This window comes from Protopterus annectens, chromosome 9.part0 (assembly GCF_019279795.1).
Source record: "Protopterus annectens isolate FY-2018-M chromosome 9.part0, PAN1.0, whole genome shotgun sequence".
NCBI lineage: Eukaryota > Metazoa > Chordata > Ceratodontiformes > Protopteridae > Protopterus > Protopterus annectens.
Genome location: NC_056743.1, coordinates 264,256,110 through 264,280,368, shown reverse-complemented (window position 1 = coordinate 264,280,368; position 24,259 = coordinate 264,256,110). Strand labels below are relative to the sequence as shown.

At 39.2% G+C, this 24,259-nt stretch overlaps 1 protein-coding gene across 2 annotated transcripts in view; it reads right to left on the bottom strand.

Annotated features, from left to right (window-relative positions):
* Positions 1-24,259, bottom strand: part of LOC122811177 — a 3,180,768-nt gene that overhangs the window by 1,092,861 nt on the left and 2,063,648 nt on the right. For both annotated transcript variants that reach the window (XM_044082849.1, XM_044082848.1), the window contains exon 14: positions 18,357-18,398. In XM_044082849.1, coding sequence (XP_043938784.1) covers positions 18,357-18,398 — 42 coding nt within the window. The remainder of the gene's footprint in view (positions 1-18,356; positions 18,399-24,259) is intronic.

The following is a 24,259-nucleotide window of genomic DNA, read 5'->3' as shown; positions in this document are numbered from 1 at the left end:
AATTAAAGCAAATCGTCACACACACAATGTAATGAAAATTATCCGTACAGAAAGCAAAAGCAAGTTTCTCCTAACTGTCGTTTCCTTACCAGAATTACAGCAAATTGGTTTCTCTCCACATAAGAAAAATGCACATACGAGCCACTTCCTTAACAGAATTAAAGTAAACTGGGTTTGCTCCAAATAAGAAAAATGCACATATGAGCCCACAGAGAAATCAATGAGGCAAGATTGGGAAAAATGCACATACTAACCCAGAGTAATAAGTGCAGTAAGACTGGTAAACAACCCCAGTTAGTCTTTGTTGCCATACCTGAGGGAATGGCTCGACATTCTCTGCCTCATGAAGCTGACGTCATCTTGCATGCTCTGCATATGATGACGTGAGGAACAAATTCAAAAAAAAAAAAAACTTAAAAAAAAAAAAAAACTCGGGAAATTCGAAAATTAAAGGGGCCACTCAGGAATTCGTGGCACCCCAATATTTTGCCCTCAAAACTGGTATTTACTGAGGAATTTGGTACAGCTGAGAGGTATGTGCACTGACCTCCATATCATTACATTTATGCTTCCCTCACCACACACCCTTTACAGTGAATACCAGTTAAGATCTTACGCCAATCTTGTCCTCAGTCTCTATAATACACAACTATTAAGCTGTCCATAACACAATGACCACCTCCTTATTACTGTACACATTTCTCTCACATCCCCATGAAATCTTCTTTGCATATTACCCTATGGTTATACTATTATCGCTCGGAACACCTTTAACAAAGATGTTTTTCCTTCTTGCATCATTACACTATACAACCCAAACAGAACACTAAGGTCCACAGATAAAGACCTTTTCTATATATACAAACCCTGTAAGGCAACTAGACAAAGCCTCTACTGTCACTATGTTGCAAAAGCATGGAACTATCTAATACCAACAGTAGAAACTACCACTAACCTGCTTGCCTTTAAAACTATGCTGCAACAACACATGCACATCTCCTGGCTGTGCCCTTGCTCTGACCCAGGCTAATCTCTTCTCCAGATCAGACCAATCTGTATCTCTTTTTCACTTTTTAAATTTATTGTTTTGAACATTTTTCAAGTAAGCAATGAAACAAAATGCATGAACCAATAAAGACAAAACTGCCCAATTCAGAACATTTCCATCATAGCACTTGTTCTCAAAACTTTCTAAGTAAGCACTCTCGTACTAAGTAAGCACTACATCCACCTACCACCCCTGTGAATATCCACTTCCCTTAAAGGCACAACACTCCCTTATACTGTTCTAGCATGTCGAGTGGTAGATTGCTGGCGTCGTCTCCAGTTCAACTGGTTAATCTGGGTATCTTGAGACAATGCTACAATTGTCTCATGTACACAGACAACCCTCTCCTCCTCCCAGCAAACACAAATACATGTGAGAGATGCAACTATATAGCCAAACTGGAGGCTGAACTCTCTCAACTCAGGGCTGGCATGACCAGACAGGAGGAGATGGTAACCACACACACAACAAACCCAGTCGCACATAGACCCACCACAACTGCAAACCAAACACATAAAAACACAAAGACATACTCGGAGGCTCTAATAAAAAACTTACCAAAACAACAGAGGCTCCCAAAGCAGACATCCAAAAATCCACCACCTCAAAACAAAACACATGCAACACATACTTCAATAAATCAGTGTGTCAACCAATCACAGCCCTTAAGGCCAAACACCATCCCTGATACACTAGTAATATAGTCAGACACACTGATGTCCCGCTTACCAGGCTGAACAAGGAGAGGGTGACTGTGAGCTGCCTATCGGGAGCTAGGATCCGCCACAAAACACACGCACTCAGGTCACTCCAAAGCAAGTACAAATATTACTCCGTCATTGACCATGCTGGCGTGAATGACCTGAGACGTACCTCCCTGGACTACATGAAAAGAGACATAGAGGAGCTCTCTGATTATGTAGCCCAGGCTGGTATGACCCTGACCCTGAGCAGCATCTTGCCCTCACCAAGAATTATGCCACAATACAAAGACAAGATGATCAGCTTTAATAATTGGTTCAAGTACTGGTGTCATTCTAAGGGGATCCAATGTCTGTCTGCCTGGGATGACATGCTGGACAAGCCACGCTGCTTTGCAAGGGACGGCTTGCACCTGTCAACACTGGGCTTCCAGATATTGGCCAAGGCTCTTGCCACCCCCATAGTCCCTTTTTTAGGCAAGGCTCAAAAGACAAACCCACCTCCTTAGAAAACAAAAATGAAAAAAAACTAAGGGTAATGCTGCTCAATGCCAGAAGTCTAAATCTCAAGATGCAGGCACTCAAAGCACTCCTCAGTATGGAGAACATCGACGTCTGTGCAGTAACTGAAACCTGGTTCAAGGCTCCTGAGAGCACCTCAGCGCTACCAGGCTATACCTCGTATCATGCTTTTCGGCCCCAAAACCCGGGCCGAACCACAAAGGGAGGGGGAGTGTCCATATTCATCAAGCACACCTACACCCCTCCAGGTTAGTAGCAACACATGAAGCATCAGAGACCATACAGGTGCAACTAACCATAGGCAAAACTGCTATACAACTGGTAGCATGTTACAGACCACCCTCCCAATCTCAGGAACCCCACTCAGCCTTCCTGAAGACATTGGAGGATATGAATGTATCACAAAATACCATCATACTGGGAGACTTCAACTACCCAAACATAGATTGGGTACATTATTCTAGCCCTAACACCCTAGCCCAAAGGTTCCTGGAATTCATAAATTCAAATGCACTGGAACAACTAGTCACCTCTCCCACTAGGGGGATAATATACTAGACCTGATCATCACAAACATGGGGACAAAATGCTCCACACCGGAGGTATACCCCTCACTAGTGAGATCTGACCACAAACTAATCACCCTGGATATACATATCCCACCTCCACCCCCAGCACAAAAGACCACAGTGAAAAACTTCTCAAAAGCAGACTTCACTCTTCTTAAGACTGAGATGGTATCCTTTAAGCCCACTGGGCCAGTGGATACCACATCCCACAATACCGAATCATTCACAAATGCTTTCTATGGACATCTCCAAGAATGCATGGATCATGCAATCCCAAATAAATCCAAGTCCCTCTCCACCAAAGGCAAGCGTCCTGTCTGGTGGACCCCAGCCATTAACAAATTGTATAACAAAAGAAGGAAGCTACTGCACGACAGAGCAAAATCCCATAAAGGGAAGACATCTCTGATCAACATTAGCAGAAAACTACGTTCTCTCATAAAAACATCCAAGGCCAACTTTGAGAGAAAAATCGCTAAGGACACTAAAGATAACCACAAAGCCTTCTTCAGCTATGTTAGAAAGGAAACCCTCAGATATGCTCAGAGTTAGTTCACAACAACAAAAAATACACTGAACCCACAGATATTGCCAACATTCTGGCTGACAGGTTCAGTGCAAATTTCTCCCTCCCTCACCCCCAAAAGAAGAAATACTTATCCCAGCTGAATGTAATCTCCTGTCATCTCAGATGTCCAAGTGAGAACCGCCTCAACAAAGCTAAAACACAGCATCAATGGGACTTGACGGTATCCCGGGTTGCGTGCTACGTGAACTCCAAGAGGAGCTAAACCTGCACATAAAAATGCTATTTAACCTTAGCCTTACTACAGGATATGTACCTGAACACTGGCGTACAGCAACAGTGGTCCCACTCCACAAAGGGAGTACCTCTACAGACCCTGGGAACTACCGCCCCATAAGCTTAACCAGCCTGGTCTGCAAAGCTATGGAAAGAATCATTATGGAACTCATAAACAGAGACATAGGGGACCTACAGACACTTGACCCCACCCAGTTCGGCTTTGTAAAGGGCAGATCCTGCCTTTTGAACCTGGTTGACTTTTTGAAACAGTCACTAGAGCCATTGATGAGGGCAAAGCAGTCCATACAGCCTACCTGGACTTGGCTAAGGCCTTCGACACAATACCCCACTCAGGCATCATAGATAAGCTCACCAGCTTAAATGTAAACCCTTATGTCACTAGATGGGTTGCAAACTGGCTAAAGGACAGAACCCATAAAGTTAAAATCGCTGGAGCAATGTCAGACTCAAAGCCAGCCACAAGTGGTGTCCCACAGGGATCTGTCCTGGGACCCCTCTTGTTTGGCATTTATTTCTCAGATGTTAAAGCAAACATGGGAGGGTTGTGGCTGACAAAGTTCGCAGATGACTGCAAACTAGGCGCCATAGTCGATACACCAGCGGACACATACATCCTACAAAAAGGCCTCACAGAAACGGACAACTGGTGCCGGAGTCACGGCTTTAAACTAAATGCCAAAAAATGTATAGTCATCCCCTTTGGGAAAAACAAAGTACCCACAAATTATCACATAGACAGCAACCCACTGAGTACGGAAAAAGTAATCAGAGACCTAGGGACCCAAGTCGACAGCGACCTCTCATTTGACACCCACGTTGCCAAAGTGGTTAGAAAAACATTCTACCTTGCACACCTCATCATGAAGGGATTCACATCCAGATCCAAGGATGTCATTGTGCCCCTATACTCCTCCCTCATCAGACCCATGATTGAGTACAATGCCCCATTTGGTATGTACCTCACCCGGCATTTGAAACAGCTGGAGAGACCACAAAAGTACCTCACCAAGAGGATCAAGGGTCTCTAACATATGTCTTATTCTGCCAGACTAAAGAAACTCCAGCTCTATTCAGTAGCATACCGCCTGCTCAGAGGTGATCTCTGCCTGACATACAAGGCCATGTCCAATCAGGATCTGATGGACATGCTCCACCTCAAAAAATCCAAATCCATCAGGACCATGAGAGCTAAAGGCTTAAACCTCGGCACAAGTATGAATAGGACATGCTGGAGGGATAGATTCATAACCCAGAGGCTTCCCATGCTTTGGAACAAGATCCCAGTTCATGTTAGGCAGAGCCCCTCATTGACTCTCTTCAAGAGAAATCTTGATGAGTGGATGGGAGATCGTAAGTTTACCCCAGGGGTCACATCTGTGTCACTGCTAGACAGGGGCACAGTAAACTAATTCTATTATATAAGGGGGCCTTCATTGTGTCACTACTAGACAGAAGCACAGTATTCTAAATCTATTCTGTGCATTTTTGTACCATTTCATGGGGTGGCGAAAGCCACATCACTATGGCTAGGCTTACAAATGCCCCAGGGCAGATAGCCTAGTACTAAACTATGAAACTCTCTCACAACCTACACCCCTTTAACTCTGTATCTGTTACTTGCATATCTACTTCACTTACTCGAATATTTACCAGCTGCCTTATAGCGATGTAACTGCTTACTGTAATTCAGGAATTTTGCTGCCGTGTATAAAGTTTTGTTGTATTCTATATGTTCCTTTCCTTTGTACTGTTCTTGCAACTCATGCAAAAAAAAAAAAGATGTTGTGTGTCCTGTATAAAGATTGCACATGTCTGTATATAATGGGTGCTCTTCTCCCATGGGCCTCTGCTGAAAATGGCTTCTTTCTGACTCATTTGGACTTTCCGTGTAAACAAATGTCAGATAAATAAATAAAACAAATAAATACTTACATACATACATACATAGTCTTACTTACCTCCCACAACACTCTCCACACTAGATTAATACAGCTCTAACTAATTTCACTTGCTCTCACTCTACCCATTGTTCTTGTCATCTCATGTTGTTTTACTCTATCTAATCCATCATAACTTTTCTTCATACAAATACCTTATCTATAATTCCTTCCTCTGTCTAACACATCTACAAATCCTTCCCCTCCAACCATACTAAGGACATTTAGATTCATCTCCTCCTTCCCTCTTGGTGGCATTTAGATTATTTCCCATATTCCTAGCCTGGGTGGCAGATAGGCTCAATCCCTTGTTCATAGTCTAGGTGCCAGATAAGTGTGCTTGCATCCTCACAGCCTAGGTGGCAGATAGGTTGAATCCTTTGATCACAGTTACATGGCAGATAGTGTCCATTTCTTTAGGGTGCAGTCTGCATTTCCCAAAGGCTGCTTAACCTTCAACAAACATAGGTGATAAAGTCTATGTCTCTGCTCCCTATCTTAGGCTAGTTCCCCAAAGTTAGCGAGCATTTCAGAAAGGCTGCCTAACGTCTGCCAAACATAGGTGGTATAGTCAATGTCCCGTCTTCCCAGTTTACTAAATGGAATCACTGTGCCTTCTTTAACCTTGAAGATACAGAGAATACAAACCTCAAATAAAATATGGTGTTCTCACATAACCTCCCTTTACTTTTACATTACCTTTATGTTAACATTAACTCATCTACCATTCCTCTACTCTGTTAAAAAACATTGTGTCTAGATCTCTCTAATCTTCCCTTCCTGCTGGTACACTTGTTGTCTTTTTTCTCTTCCAATCTAAATTGCTCCTTTACTGCTATAAAGTACAGTTGCTTAAGTCATACTTACCCATAACAGTAGATGTTCAAATTTCGCACTGCATCATCCAGTACTGGACAGCTTTCAAAAGCTTAGACTCCACTCCCTCTCCTATGACAGATGATTGCATGAGTACAGCCTGAGGGGGAAGTCTTCAGCTGTCACAGGTAAGAAGTGCGCAGGCTTTTTTGCTTCCATAAAGAGGGAAAGAAAAGCACCTGAAGCCAGAATCATCCAGCAAGAATATATTTGCAACCAACCACACTAATGTATAAAAACCACAACCAACAACAACTGAATCAAAGAAGTTGAAAACCATCTCAACAATGCACAGTCTGAGGGATGGAATGTAGGTGCTGCCACTGAGACAGTGTGGAATTCAAACAGCTACTGTTACAGGTAAGCATGACTTATGCAGCTGTACTATGTTCATCATTCCCACTGCATCAGTGGCATTTTGGGTAGATTACCAAAGCTTACCCTACCCGGGAAGTAGAAGGATAAAAAAAACAGGAGCCCCTGGAAAATGGTCATAGCAAAGCCTGCTGTGGGCCTTGAAAAGATATCTAAGTTTGTAATGTAATGCTTTGCAAAAATATGAACAGAGGACCAGGTTGCTGCCACTAGAATGCTTCTAGAGTCCACCCCTTTCCAATGTCCCATCATAGACAATAAGGCCCCCTAGTCAAGTGAGTCTTAAACTTGCCTGAAAGAGATTGTCCATGGTAGAAGTAACAGAAAACAATATCAGAGGACAACAACAATAACAAAAAAGTTTGCTTAGAGACAGGTTTACCTTTCTTAGCTCCCATATAGGAGACAAGCAGCTGTTCAGCATTCCTAAAGGGCTGTGCTCTGTCAAGGTAGTACCTGTACTGTCAATGCATATCCGTGCAGAATATTTTATCCTTTGCTTTTTGGATTAGGACAAAACACTGGGAGACTGATGGTTTGATTCAAGGTAAATTCAGAAACAATTTTAGGCATAAATGATGGATTACCGTGCAACACAATACCACCTTTGGTAAAAATCAGATTAGTTTGGCCCACCATGAGAGCTCCCAGCCCAGAGACTCCCCTTGCAGATATCAGAGCAATGAATAGTTGAAGTTTTCCAAGTAGTAAACCATCAATCAGCCTGAGAGACAGGCTCAAAAGGAGGTAAGTTCAATTTTTCAAGAACAAAGTTTAGATCTCAGGAGAGAGGGATTTGCTTTTGAGGGGGTCTCATGTGCAAAACTCCTTCATAAACAGTTTGACTAAAAAAAGAGATGAAAAAGCAGATCCATGAGCAGAAAAGCTGAGATGGCTGCAGGATGCACTCTTATAGAAGTACATGATAAACCATCTCTAAGTAGCTCACAAAACTATTTCAAAACCAGAGGGGTTGAAACCTTTTCAGGACCTTTGTTATTGGCTAATCACCACCTAGAAAACCTCTTTCACTTGACTTTCTAGTTTCAGGTTTTCTTGCCTCATTAAATACCTGTTGCACATCATCATGGAACAAGTGCCTAAAAGGTATCAACATAGAATCATCCAGGCTGTCAGTTGCAATTACTCTAAGTTGGGGTGTACCATTTGTACCTGATGCTATGTGAAGAGATCCAATCTGTGAGGAAGCTTGTGGTAATTGCCCTTGGCCAACTCCATTAAAAGGGAGAAACAAATTTAACTGGACCTAAAAGAGGTTACCACAATGTTCTTTGCTAATTCTTTCTGAATCTTTAGATGTACATTGGTGATCACTGGAAAAGGTGGAAATGCATACAAAAACATTCCCGACCACGGGAATAATAGACTGCATGGCTGCAAGGGTGTCTCAAAGAGAATTATTTCAGTTGTCTGTTTTGAAAGGAGGTAAAGAGATCTACTTGAGGTATTCCCCACTTCTGGATCAAGTCCTGGAAGACCACTGCATGGAGCTTCCACTTGTGAGAGTCTGTCCAAGATCTGGTAAGTCTGTTTGCCACTGTGCTTTGCTTTGACAAAATGTATAGGAATTGAAGAGTCAGAATGCTATACAGCCAGATCCCAGGCCATCATTCCCAAAAATAAAGAGGGTATGAACTTATACTTCCTTGCTTGTTCAAGTAACACATTAAGATAGTGTTGTCTGTTACCACTAGAAGAGGACCTGGAGTCGATAAATGGTGAATAACTTCTAAGGCATGAATCACTGCCAACATCTCTTTCATGTTTATGTGCTTTGGTGTGTCCTGATGACCCCACAAACCTTGCACTTTAACTCCCATGGACACTCCATGCAAAATCTGAACAGTCCATCTGGACAGATTGCACTGGGATCTGAAGAGAGAAAGGGAGTCCTGGATTCAAAGACATTTGATTCATCCACCACTATAGTTCCTGTTTCACAAATCCCATGACCAGTACCAGGAAATCCAAGGGATGAAGGTGATTGGCCCAGTAGTTTGTCATGTACCATTGAATTTTTCTCGTGGTTAGTGGTATCATGATGATCATTGCTGTCATGAGGCTTAGAATCTTTGATGAACTCTCTTGCTGAGGACATGTCTACAGAACAGAAATCCAAAAAATGCCATGATAAGTCAGAATTTTGACTTCTGGCAGGAAAGACATCTTTTCTGTTGCATCTATCAAACACCCCAGGAGAACAATTTGTTGAAAGGGTATGAGAAAGGACTTTTGAAGGTTCAGTTTGAAGCCCAGGTGGGAAATAAGGGACATAACCTTGACTAAAGACACCAAACACCTGGATACAGAATCTGCACAAATCAGCAAGTTGGTTAAATAAGGAAAATGTGGATGCCTAGGGTTCGGAAACAGGTAACTGCTGGGGCCAAACACTTTGTAAGCACATGAGGTGAAATAGATAGCCCAAAGGGTAATGTAGAGAACTGATGATGTAAGCCAGACACAGCAAATCTCAAAAATGTCCTAAAACTGGAAGCAATAGGGACATGATGATATGCATCTCTGAGATCTAGCATCACCTTAAAACAGTGGTTTGGAAGGAATGCTACAATCCAAAATTTCAGAACTTTTACAAAGATGTTTAGAAAGGACAAATCTAGGACAGGGTCTCCAGGAGTGCTCCTTTTTTTGGTAAGGAAAACGATTCTGGAGCAAATTCCTTTGATTTTGCGTATCGCAAGCACTAATTTTATTACCTCTGCTTCTACCATGAGTAAACAGTTCTGTCTTGTCTAGTGGGTGTGAGGGAATTCCCCTGATGTGAGGAGGATTTTCTATCCATTGCCAAGTGTATCTTTTCTGAATTATTCTCAGAACCCATTTGGCTTAAGACGATTTGCAGCTAGGCTTCAGGGTTTATCATCCCACTGTTTGAGAATCGGTGTAACAGAGGCCCCAAACACCAATTCAGAATTCAACGTGTCAGCTTTTAAAACCATCAGAGAAGTTCTGATTACATAACAAAGCATACAGTCTTAATATAACAGAAGAAGCAGCACTATTGAGGCTTTATCTGCACATTCAAACAATTTTCTCAAAAGTATGTTTCGAGTCAAATTAGAACCAAAACCAAGGAGGGACCAGCACACACGACAGCAGATGTAAAAATAATGATTTTATTGCGAGGTAGCTAAAAAGCTGCCTGCCATAAAAGTAACAGACCGGTTTCGGCTTGAAAAGCCTTTATCAATGTTATATTTCCTTTTCAAAAAGTTGCTTTCCAAAACAACGTCACATCCTGGTACTCTTTATATACATTTCATTTAAAGTGGTATGCTCTTGCCATGGGTAGACAGGCTAATCTGACACAGTCAAAACTTGGATCATGTAAACACCAGTACAAATGAGTATGAAAAATATTAGAAATAGAGACCTTGAAAATATTTGCTACGTCCATATTAAAAATAATTTAAACTAATAGTAATTGCAAAAATGCAAATATTATATATTCAGAGCCATGAAAAACCTTGTATTTGGCCAGGACTCAATTATAAATCTGAATTTATAAGATGTCATGTATCATTTGGGCTTGAATAAATGGCAATATGTAACATGAAGTGTATCTTCATACCATGAATGGTACAAGTATGTACAGCTACCACAAAAATGTTTTGAAAATTTATAAAATTATTGCCTAGCTGTACCTTCATGTACTTCACATTCATTCAATCCTGGTTTGAAAAATGCACCAAGTTGTGTGATCCACTTACTTTCCATATTGTTTAATCTAGTATGCCATCCCATCTTAAAATTTCTGTGCAGTTGAATTTTATCTATAATAACAAACTTGAAAGAGGCACCAGTATGGTTTTTGCTATGTTTGTATAGAGCATTTGTTATTCGTCTATTTCTGATGGAGCTTAGATGTTCACTGATTCTTATTCTGATGGGTCTAGAGGTCTGACCAACATAAAAAGCAGAACAGGTGCAATAGGCCAGATAAATAACCCAAACAGAGCTGCAGTTTGCAAAAATGTTAATATTGTAAACCTTGGAAGTGTTTTTGCTGGTAAATTCCTTTGTTTTACAAATGTGCTGGCATGCACAACAATGTCCACAAGGATAATGTATTAAGAAACTCCTTCAGAAATTGAAACCATGTACCAATGCTCCTGACAATATCCCTTCTTACTTTCTCAGTATAGCTGCTGAAACTCTTGCCTACCCCATTAGCATCTTAATTAACCGCTCCCTACAAGAATGCATAGTTCCCCATATTTGGAAACAAGCCTTTATTATACCACTACACAAAGGTGGTAACAATAATAACATTACTAATTTCCGTCCCATAGCCATCCTGTCCCCCATTTCAAAAATCCTTGAAAAATGTGTGCAACTTCAACTCCTACCCCACCTCCTAGACAACAATCTTATAACTCCCACACAGCACGGTTTCAGACCTAATCATAGCACTATGACTGCCCTCTTCTCCTTCCTTGAAATTGTAAATAAAGCCCGTGACTCGGGACAAATTGTTTCCACCTTACTCCTTGACCTTTCCAAAGCCTTCGATACTATCTCACACAGCCTGCTCTTAACTAAACTCTCCAAACTCTACCTATCCTCCTCCTCTTTGGACTGGTTCTCTAGTTATCTATCTAACAGATATCAAGCTGTAAAATGGAAAAAAGTCACTTCCTCTTTCCTTAGTACCCCTACAGGAGTTCCTCAAGGCTCCATACTGGGTCCTCTTCTCTTCAATATTTTTATTAACGACTTCCACAAATCAATCCCTTTCTCTAGCATCATCCAATATGCAGATGATTCAACTATCATCTGCTCTGCCTCTTCTATCACTACACTACAAGAACTTACTCAAGATGCCTTCTCTTCCACAGAGCAATGGATGCTAAGCAATCATCTAGCTCTCAATGCTACCAAGACCAAACTAATGCTATTCACTCCTTCCAAAGTCACTCCTCCCGACATGAATACATTCTTAATTACTAGTCAAAACAACTCACCTCTCGAAATAGTGTCAGAGACCAAACTACTTGGGGTCCAAATCAACAACCAACTTAAATTTAACTCCCACCTGCAAACAAACATCAAAAAAATGCATCAAAAACTTGGCATGCTTTATAGACAGAATGCCTACCTCACATCTGCTACTAAAATCACTCTCTCTACTTCCTTCCTTATCCCCTCCCTTCTCTATGGCGCCCCACTACTAACTAATCTTCAGTCCTTGTTAAAAAAACAGCTTACCTCCTGCTATAACAAAATTGCAAAATTTGCCACCAGCCATAGGTCTTCCGCTCACCACTGTCTCTCCCTCCATAAACTAAAATGGCTAGAACTTCCCAATCAACTAACTTACACTCAACTAACTCTAGCCCATAAGCTTATTCTAAACCCCTCCCTCTGTCCCTCCCTTTCCTCTGCCTTTAAAATTCACCTACCTAACAGAGTTCTAAGGTCTAATAATCAAAATCTGCTAGAAGTGCATAAACCTACTCATCCCCCAGGCAAAAACCTTCTTTCCTTCAGCCTCACTCGCCTCTGGAACTCCCTACCACCAAGCATCCACACCTCCTCTAACCACTCTACCTTCAAAAAGTCTCTTTTCTTACACCTTGCATCACAGTGGGAATGCTCTTGCTCCCACCCCACATAACTAACTCTACTTAATGTCCTTCAATATCATATCCTACTTTATTTAGCTACTATGCTTGTTCTCTAATCTGTATTAATGTTTTCATTTGTTCTATTACTAGCATGTTTCTTCTCATTGTATTAACTGTTATGACTGCTATTCTATATCTGATTAGTTTTACTTTTATTCTGCCTACATTGTATTAACAACTCTCTGTACCTAGATTGTCACTGTCAAATGTTTAATGTACATTTTGATTTCTTTTTGGAGCTTTTCTCCCCAGGACTCCATTGAAAACAGGTTCTTTATGGCCCAATGGACTATCCTGGTAAACCAACTGCAATAAATAAATAAATAAATAACAGCCCACCAGAGGGTCCCCAAAAAGTGTTGTTTGTATTGTAGAAGATGGTATAAATCTTTTATAATGTGTTAAATGAGAATGGATCGTCCGCCCTCTCCGGTAAGAAAAAGCACATTCATCTGGGAGAATGTCATTAAGAAATTAGTTGGATTTTAGTATGTCCCAGTGTCTACTAACGATCTGTCTAAACCTAGATGTATTGTTGCCATAAGTGGTGACTAATCTGATGGGTTGTTGACATTGAATTCCATTATCCTCTTGTGATCTGTAATATTTCAATAATTCCGCCCTGCTTCTGGTCTTGGTTTGGGTCACCGTGTTGGTTAGATGTTCCAATTTATATCCTCTATCAATAAATCTTGCTGTTAAATCCTGTGTGTGTGCAGAATATTCTACATCTGTGGAGCATATTCTTTTAAGCTGCAGAAATTGAGACTTTGGGATGTTGCTGATGATGTGGCGAGGGTGAGAACTGGTGGCGTGAAGTAAAGTAAAACCTCCTGGGTTTTGGTTCTATTAGTTTGGACCGTGTACCACAGTCCACCGTGCGTGACTCGCTACTTTTCAAGTCAAATTAGAAACAATTTAATTCAAATAAGACTTCTGCTTTGCAGGTAGGGATACAGCAAAATCATCCACACTGTACACACACTGTGAAATAAATGTCCTCATATAGGCTGCTTTTCCCTTTATCATGGGACACTAGAGTAGATGAAGTCAAGGACTTTTAATGTGAGCAGGCAGCTGAGGAGGCCGCAGCTAGGCCATCAGTCAAATGGAAATACACACCTGTCATATATGAGGAGAGACTATATTTTCTCTGGGCATTTTAGGGACAGCTAGAATAGATACTGGTGTCCTGCAGGCAGCTTTATAAATATCTTCCAAAGCTGGTAAGAGAGGGGGGGCAGCCACAGAATTGGCCATGCCATCCTCTATAAGCTCATACACCCAGCCTAGCTCTGCAGTAGTTACCAACTGCTCCCAAGCACAAACAGCAATAAATCTATTCATAGGAATCACCTGAGGAAAAGTAAATACTTGTTTGGACTTAAGCTCAGGTTCACCTTCTGAAAAATCAGAGTTATTGGACTCAGTGGTAGAAGAGCTCTGCACGTACGGCAATGCTGGGCCAAACCAAATAAGAAACTAGTCACAAATGGCCAGCATTCAGGTAATAAAGTCAAAAAAGAAGACAAACAAGACTAAATCAAGCCATTAAAATGGCAATTGTAGTGTTATTCTCCATACCGGTTTCGGCAAAACAGCCTTCATCAGTGGAATACCTGGTTATTGGACTCAGTGTCAACTAGAAAATTGCCATTGTCCTCATCAGATTCATCATCGGTCTCTGAAAAAAACAGAAAGTTCTCTAGCTATACTAGCACTACAGCCATGTATGAGAACACAACCACCATAATTAGCTGTCTGCAGAACACTCAGTCAAGGAAACCAGATCAGACTTATAAACAGTTATAATCTGATTATCAGCTTTATAATGAAGCCTCAGTTTCTTTTTCTTGTGAATTTCAGTATTAGAAAAAAATATCTGGAGACAGTGTATTATGTCTGGCAAGGGGTCACTTATCTCAGACTACTCCTTCACCTTAAGGGTTTGGTTCACCCATACCTGTGTCAGGTACTGTAACATCCCCTAAGGATTTTTTAACCTCCATTCCATAGTGGCTGGCAAAGCTACACTAAAAGGAGATGGGGTAAAAGGTAACTGGTCTACGGGCTGAGCAGTGCCCCGAACAGAATCACTAACCATAGGGTGAGGCATAGTTTTATTTTGTTTATTTCCTTTTAGGTGCAACCAGATTTCATTGGGGGGGTACCAGGGATAGGCTCCATCAAGTCTGGGGAGAGAATACTACCAAGAATAATAAACTGACAGTACTGGATAATGTATCACAATAAGTGCTTAAAGTTTCTAGTAATAGGTATGTCTCCATACAACTAAACTCTACCAAACTGTTCTATCATTACAAAAACAGTTTTAAATGTGTTCAGAATTATTCTATAACTGACAGAAGATAAAGATTTGCCAGTACACAAAGTAAAAACACCAAGCAACCAATATACAAAATCAGTGTTAAAAATGAACTCCATTCACTTTAACCACATTAAACTTCCACTAAGTAACATTTAATATCAATTTAAACTATATTTTCTTGTGAGAGAGAGAGAGAGAAAGTAAAATCTCCACAGTACATTCAAATAACTTATTTCCCATTAAGATTGGGATCTGATGTTAAAAACACACATCAGACTTGTATATATAGTTAATAATGAAGAAATGTTGACAAAATCTAACTTCTGTAATATTTTCCTGTCAAAAGATACAAATAATACAGAGCAATGTCATAAAAGACAGGCCTCTAGTATATAACATTTCACATACTTACTGCATTTCTGAAAGAAATACTGAAAGTTTCCTCAGAAACAGTAAAAATAAACATTTGTGAAAGATACAAGCCAAATAAACTCTACTACAAGCAGAAATCCACACATGAAATACTATAGACACTGATAAAATAAAATATTAAAATAAATGCATTTTTAATAAACATAAAAATGTACAATGAGTTATAAATCTAATAATAAAAAGAAAGGAAGGGGTCCCCAAACAGGGCTTATCTGAGAAGTAAGCCCAATAATCAGCACTGGATCCCATGAAGAGTCACAGGACTTTCTGCTTTGGGTGGCAGAAAAAGACTGAACACTCACTTCCTGAGACAGATAACGGCTTTTCTCATGATATGTTCAATCAGCTGTCACAGGAAGAGAAAGAGAGGTCAGGGAGTCTGAACTTTTGAAAGCTGGCCAGTACTGTGTTACCTTGGCAGATAACCAAAATGCCACTCAGAAAGAGGGAATGATGAACATCTGGTCTCTCAACCAAAGCATTTCCCTTTTTACAAATCTTAAAACTAAAATTTGAAAAGTCAGGGTGTTGATGTTAGGACCAAATGATTTTAGGTACCAAAGAATCTTCATGTGGAGTCTGGTGACTAGAATCATTAAAATACTCTGAATAATTTGCTTACTGAAGTCCTGGACCGAGTGGAAAAACGCAGGAATAGAGCAATATACAGATCTCTTTCCTGTGGATGAAAAGCTATTTGAACTGCAGTACCTAGGAGACTACCCAGGGAAAACAATCCTGTGGAAAGGAGCCAAACAAGACTTTTTAATATTCTCCCGGAAATCCAGTCTGTGAAGGAGATTTCTTACCCAACTGAGTTGTGATACTTTGAAGACAACTCTGCAATGATAAGCAAGTTGGCTAAATAAGAAAAAATGTGAATACCTTGTATTCAGCAAAAGGCTGTCACTGATAAGCATCTTTTAAATCTAGAGTTATCAAAAAACTGAACAGGGGAATAGGAGGTAACAGGTTGTGAAGAGATAGCATATAGAACTGTGGGACTTTCACAAATAGATTGAAAAAGGAACAATGCGTATCTGGTCTCCATGAGGCTTCTTTTCTTGGTACCAGAAACATTCTGGAATAAAAACCTTTCCCAGTTAAGAAAAGTGCAATAGATTCTATTACTCCCTTCATCATACTGAATGACAGAAGGGGAAAAGGGAAGTTTGATCTGCTGGATATGGAGGAATCCTATGAAAAGGAGGAGGGGACTGCCAGTGCCATCTGTACATTGGTTTCCAAACTGATTGTCTAAGATTGTCTGTTGCCAGAGACAGCTCTTATAGAAGATTTAAAGGACTGCTGGGATGTGTGTGTGTGTGTGTGTGGGGTGGGGGGGGTTAAAATCTGGAGACAGTCATCCAGACTTATTAGACTGAACTGATTTCTGAGAAGCTCAACATTCTTTTTGGAAACTCCTTGTCACTGTTTTTTGAATGTCTGCTTACTAGAATTTTGCTGGATCTGACTATTTTGATCTTCATTTAAAGGTCCCAAGGGAAAGAGGAAAACATTTATCTTGCAGAAGGAAGCCTGAAAAATCTGAATTACTCCTTGAAACAATTTTCATCTCTCATCACACTTTTTCAGAACCTCAGCAGAAGAAGGTCCAAAAACAACCTCGCTTTCCAAAGAGGATTTCAAAATTTCAGCTTTTACATCCTCAGGTAAGTTTTGATAACACAACCATGCAAACATGGATGTTTGAGGCTGGATGAGGTATTAGCACCATCATAAGCACACCTCAAAGAATGTTTGGTCACTTAAGATATAGAGAAGCAATACTTGTATTCAGAGAAGATTTTTCTTCAGAAGGAGGAAAAGTGGTTATAATGTGCCTCATATTCTCAAATGAAGCAAGCAAAAACTTTACCAAGTGAGCCTGACAATTCTAAAAATAAGTGTGGCAAATCTATCAAAGGCTTTCTCAACATTATCAGAGGGGAAGGGATTAGCATTTACCAGACGTTTAGCTACAACAGCATTTGCCAAGGAAATCACTGCTGGGTCAGATATGGAACTTGAAAATAAAAATCTGTAATACTGATGAACTTTATGTAATCTTCCAAACACAGCTTTCATTAATTGTGACACATATGAACTCCAATACACTCCAAGTTGAGAAAAATACCACTTGGCACTTAAAAATAACTTTATTCAAAAAACTGGGACAATGTGTAAAACTACGAACTAGTACCTCGGCATATGCAGTCGAGGTTCAAAACTTTAACAGTCAAACAAGCCCTTAAATATAATCCACTAATTACACCACTATTAACTTAACTGCATAATTAACTAGCATCTAAATACTAAACTTACAAAAAGTTTTAAAGATACAAACACTACTTTTTACACAGGAAACGCATCCAAAGAAGTAAATAGTCTTAAATACTCAAAAATGTTAAATAAATAAGATATACCAATAAATACATGCTGTTATGAATATAAATACATCAAAAATATTATAATGCAGTTACAGCAACAAATAAATCCATAATTATTCATAAAATAACACTAAACTTAATAAATTCCTATATCAATACAAAAAATATGTACCTCACTTCTAAGAAAGTTCCCTGAAACTATTACAACTATTATATCAAATATTTCATAAGCAATTCAGTATTAGGGCTCTTAGGTTGTAAAGCATCACAAACCAAAATAAACCAAGCTTCTTTCTGTAATAATACATCAGAAGGAACTAAATACAAATCAGAGCATTTAAGCACATACATTATAAAGAACCTTAATAAATCAAAATCACTGTTATGACATTCAGAAAAATGTGACCCTGTCCAAATTCAGCCCCCATATAGAACAAAAATACATTGTCTTATCTTCTATTAAGTCTTTATCTCTTTAGTTAGTGTCTATACGAAATTCTGGACTCAAGGTCTGGTTAGTCATATGATGGTGCTGCACCAATGGTGTGGGATGAATTAAAATCAACTCAGAACACACCGCTGAATGTTGTGAGTCAGTTAATTCTGCTGTCATCTCCATTTCATATTAACTTAGGTTTTCAGTAATAAAAAGTGAAACTGCACTTTTAGAAATTTGCATTACCTTTCATAAGTGAACTTGCTGAATCAGTACTTTTCAAGTCATCTGCAAAAAATAAAGAAAAAACAGCCAAGTGTTGTTAATAACAAAATGAAATGCCATGCATTTATTGTAATCATTTCTGTTACATTTTCCCACAAATACTGATTAAAGGCGCTTTAAATCAAGCCCCCCTCAAAAAAAAAAAAAAAAAAAAAACAACATATCTATATAATTGAAATAGCATGTCTAATATTATATTTATTTTTTCCTATAAAATGGTCAATCAAGAAGTATCTTTTAACTCAAACTAACAGCACTCTTTGAAATTTCAGCAGCACAGGAAAAACATGAATGTTTATGTACCTTCCAATCAAAACCAAAAGAAAACTCTGCCTTAGAACTAAAAAAAAATAATTTTTTTCACTCTATCTCTGTTTTCGGAGATATTTTAGCATCTCAAATCACCCTGATTGCTTCTTATAGAATTGTAATATATTTTCTGCAAAATGGCTGTGAATAGGGCTTGACATATCAATGTGATCTTATTTTTCTTTAGGCCTTTCTCTTTCCCATAATCCATTTCAGGTCTGCCTTATACAAGTCATACTAGACATAAGGAAATAGTGGTGCATTTCCATTCCATTAACATGTAATGGGATTAGTGTCAGTCAATGTCATCTTATTGACTGTCTGTAACAGGACTGCTTCTTTTATTTCTTGAATGGCCCTCATTTGTGTGTGTCTCAAGCTGGGTTGCCAGATTTCCAGAATCACAGGTAGGGAGTCCCAGGACAGATTTCTTTTTGAGTGACCTGAAAAAAAAAACAGTTCTTTGCTGCTGAGTGTTTCTGCTCCTGGTGTCTACTTTCCAAAGCTACAGATAAAGTTTCCATACTGAACTGTAAGTCTGCAATCATATTTACTAAGCTGGCACGTTTGGCATATCAGTAAAATATTAAAAATATACCTCTGTTTCTCATAGACCCAAAAGAAGAACAAGATGTCAGATGTGCACCAAAACCATCCTGCAGTCATTGCTGATTATGCTGCTGCTGTTGTTCCTGGCTCACAGACAGATGGCCCATGGAAAAATATCCCTTCCGAACCCTATGTACATTCAAATGTGGAGCTAGGGCTGCAGCTGCCTTGCACACAAAGAACTCTATCATCAATCATTCCATCAGCCCACTGCAGCATCTTGTTTCTGGTGACAGCATCTGCAGCCAGTCACATTGCCAGATAACAGGCAGGGAAAATATTCAATGCTTGTGTTCTTTCTGTGCAAGTGTACATTTGGGTTCAGACCATGGAACTCACTTTATTGGAGTGGTGTGGCTCCGCCTTAGATTGCTGGAAAGTCATATTTAGGGATTTTCAAAGCACAATGAGGGACATGGGATTTGAACTTGGGACTATCCCACTCAAATAGGGATGTCTGGCAATCCTGTTTTTTTATAGCATACTAAGGAATTACACAGCTACAACCAAAACAGTTGCTAAATTGCAGGCCTTTGTTCAAAGTATCTTTTTGTAGTCCAAAATAAATTTACAGCCCCTCCCCCCTATACTTTGGTAAATGTGCTGAGACTTTACAAGAATTACAAGAAAAAATATTTTCTGAATTTTCTCTAAATGTGACAGACAGCTCTGATGCTACATTCAAGTCATCTTAAAAAGTAAGGTAGTATAAACAACATTCGTGTAAAGTTAAACGTTTAGCATTTCAATATTGTGATGCTGTTTATGTAAATTTGTCAAAAGAGGTGACAACTGCCTTTGAACCATTGATTGATCTAATTGCTCTGTTCTGGTGTGAAAGGCATGGCTACACTGGAAGCTGCTGTAAATCAGTGTGCATTCTCTTCCTCTCTGCAATAGAGCCAATGGAAAACAGTTTAACACCTCTATGTCTTGTTTACAGTAGCCTGAGCTCCTGACTACAAATTTGTCTGTATGTGGTATGTCATGGAAGTGTGGACAAATTCCTTTACAGCTTACGGGAAAAGTTAAGCTTAAAAAAGTGGGTGGTCTTTCCCTTCCTTTGATACCCAAGTGAGGAAATGAAAGTTTTATACAGTAAAAGCAGGTTTCAGATACCTACACCTTACTAGAATCATATTGTAGGGAGAAAAACAACCCAAGAGTTGAGTTAAACTGCAGGAGAAGGTAGAGTTTACTCAAGGTATTTTATTTAATTTTTTAGAATACATTAGACATGTAGGATTTCTTGCAGTACTGTAAGTGGCCATCTTCATCTTATATATGTAAAAAGTCAAGTGCATACTGTGTATATTACCCAACTTCTAAACAGAAAAAAAATGCATTTTGAATTGCTAAGCAGACTCTTCTTAGTGATGGCAGACATATGAAAATACTACAGCAAAAAGATCATTCACCATAAAGCATCTTTGAATTGAACCATACAGTTAGGTAGCAAATTCAGAACAAAACTGATGAAACTTCTAAAAATTATCATTCTGGTGTGACACATCCTGTGATTTGTAAAAAAAAAATCCAAATTTACTTGTGAATAAACTTTAATATTTATTTATAAGTAGATCACTCTACAAGTGGTACAGACAGATATACTAAACATGGAAAGTACAGTTGTGTAAGTAAACTTGCCAGTTCACTGCTGCAGTAGCCTTAGCTATACAGGTTATATACAGCTAAGGATATAACAGCTGGCTAGCTTTCATAGCTTCAAGAGCATCTTCCACGTGCCCAAATCATTAGCTTGAGCTGAGCTGAAGAAAAAGAGTGGTTTGGACTCCTAGCCCTTAGGGGCTTTCATGTAACTGAGAGAAGGGGGCTATAGCCCTGGGCAGGTAAATGCTAGTAAGGAAAAAATATATGCACACATATGTATATGGTTAGCCATCAACATTTCAAAGACTCATGTTGGAAAATTTTGTGGCCGAAAGGCAGTTTTCAAAGTTTCATAATGACGAACTTGAATAATACGAGAACATAATGATGAAAGTACAGCTTGATTCATTATTATGATTTCGCCATTGTGAATGGAGATTGAGGTACAATGAGGATCAGGGAATTTACCCTTTTCCTCACTGTGGTGTGATCTCAGAGTTGGTATATATAATTTGCAGGGGGTATCAGGGGTGCAGAGAACATATGGACTTTTGAAACCAGAAGTCTGGTATGTCAAATGTTGTCGTGTTACTGACGTTCAACATTTAGGCTAAATGTTTGTTTCTGTTTTCAAAATTTTAGTTAATTCTTTTGATAGCAAATTATTTTGTCTTTGAGATTTTGATGGTAAACTTATATATATATATATATATATATATATATATATATATATATATATAGTAAACCCCATAAAGGTGTATATCAAAATGTTGTATGGCAGTTACGCAAAACTTGGAAGGTCAAAATCATGGTTCCAAGTTTCAGTAATGTAGAGCCGTACATGTTCAAATGCCCAAAAGCAAATGCTAGTGTGCATTTGCTCATGTGAGGTGGATGTCCTGATTGGAGATCGCACTACAGTAGGTATCAGGAAATTTAGCCTTTTCCTTACCTTCACTTTAGTGCGATCTTGGGGTTTGTGTGTGTGTATAGATATATATATATGTATATATATATATATGTATATATATGTATGTATATATATATATATATATATATATGACTAGTTGTGTATATATATATATATATATATATATATATATATATATATAAAATAAGCACTAGTTGTGGAGGGTGCAGGGGGCTTTCTCCCCTGCAAATCATTGGTAGGAAGTCAGCGGAAGGCAAAGTACGTTGGGTAATGCCTATAATACTGAATTTCAAATTATCCACATTACCACTTTCATTGTTTTAATTAAATAATGTTTTTATTTTTGTTTTGTTTTTTCCGAATAAGTCATTACTCAAACAAATGTGTTTCTACATTTTGATAGTTAACCTATATGTATATATCTACGTATATGCTCACCCTGGAAACAAAAACATACAAAAATAGGGGGGATGGAGGAAGAAACTGGCTACTGCAGCAGTGATCATGCGGACATCTACTGTTATGATAAATTTTCTTACTCAGTGTCCAATGTTAATCATTATGATCATTGTTGAAGTAGCCTTAGCTATATGAGTAGATCACCATAGCTTAAACTGGCTGGCAGGATGAAGGATGATGGTCCATGAGCCCCTGGAGAACAGTCCTAACAAAGCATGCCCTAGGTGAAGAAATCTAGTTTATCGTGCTTTGTCAAGGTATGCATGGGGGACCAAGTTGTTGCTTCTAGTATGCTTCTAATACTCATCCCTTTCCAAAAAGCCACATAAGAAGCCAAGGCCATGGCAAAATGAAACCTGACTGCCTGGAACTGCAAAACTGTGGCATATATAACAAAAGGTAATAGCATGAGACCACCATTTGGGAATACTCTGCTTTGATACCAATTGCCCTTTTTTCTTACCTTTACAAGAAATAAAAAAAATGCTCAGTGTTCCAAAAATATTTTGTTCAGTAAAGATAGTACCTAAGTTGTTTGTGGACATCCAAGGAATGGAGTATGCTTCATCCCTTGTTTTTAGGTCCTGGAAAGGAGACAGGTTGATGGATAGCTTGATTCAAGGTAAACTCAGATGCTACTTTATGTATAAATGAAAGATTAACTCTCAAGGAAATCCTATCTCTGTGGAAAATGGGATAAGGTTAAACCACTGTAAGAATCTGCAGCTCGTACACTCTTCTTGCAGAGTTCCAAGCACAAAGTAACTCTGTTTTCTATTATAAGAGCCTCCAGTCAGCCTGATGAACTGGCTCAAATGGAGCAAGAGTTTGGTCTTCCATGGTAAAACTAAGATCCTGAGGAGACGAAACCTGCTAATAGGCTTGGTATGCAACACTCCTTTTAAATATTTTTTCAAATAAGATTGTACAGAAAGAGGGGGATCAAGGACAGACATGCTGAAATGGCTGACAAATAAACCTTGAGTAAGACAGGACAGAGGACAGTAATTGACAGAAATAATGCAAAATCAGAAACGCACTAAACCTGAAAGGGTGCTGGTTCATGTCTTGGCACCAGCTAGAACATTTTTTCCATTTATTAATATATGGTTTTCTAGTAGCAAGTTTTCTCCCCTTTTGTAATAACTACAGCATGTCTTCCGAAAACAGCACAGTTGCAGTTGTTTGGGGTCAGGTATCAAACACCCATGTTCTGTATCAGTAGGTCGAGTCTGTGAGAAAGCTTGTGATAAATGCCCTTGGCCATTTTCAAAAAAAGGGAGAACCACTGCTGCCTGAAACATAAGGGAATTACCACAATGAGCTTTGCAGAGTTCTTCTGAATCTTCAGAGTTACTCTAGATATTAGTGGAAGAGTGGAAAAGCATACAGGAACATTCCTATCCAAGGAAAAGACAAATAATCTGTCTTCCAGGCCTTCTTGCATGTTGCCCTGGAGCAGAATTTTGTCAACTGATTGTTGTAAATGGAGGCAGAAAGATCTATATGAAGTGTTCCCCACAACTGAATTAATTCCTAGAAGACCACCTGTTTCAATTTCTATTCAGGGTCTGCCTTTGTCCTTTTCAGCTTGTCTGATAAACAGTTTTGCTCTGATAGTATGTAAGATGGCTGTAGTTAAAATCTGTGTCGAAAAGCTACATTCCAGGCTATCATGGCTAATCTGCTTAGACGGTAAGATCTAGTTTTCCCATAACTGCTTATGTACAACATCATTGTGGTGTTGTCTGTGAACACTTGTAATAATGCTAGAGACCTAAGATGTTTGAGAGAGTTGAGAGAATGAGTGCCAACATCTCTTTTATGTTTATGTGTTTTGGTCTGTCTTTTCTGTTTCAAAACCTCTACACTTTTATCCTCATAGACACAGCTCCATGAGCAAATTCTGAGACATCTGTTATGACAAAATGCTCTGGAACTGGAA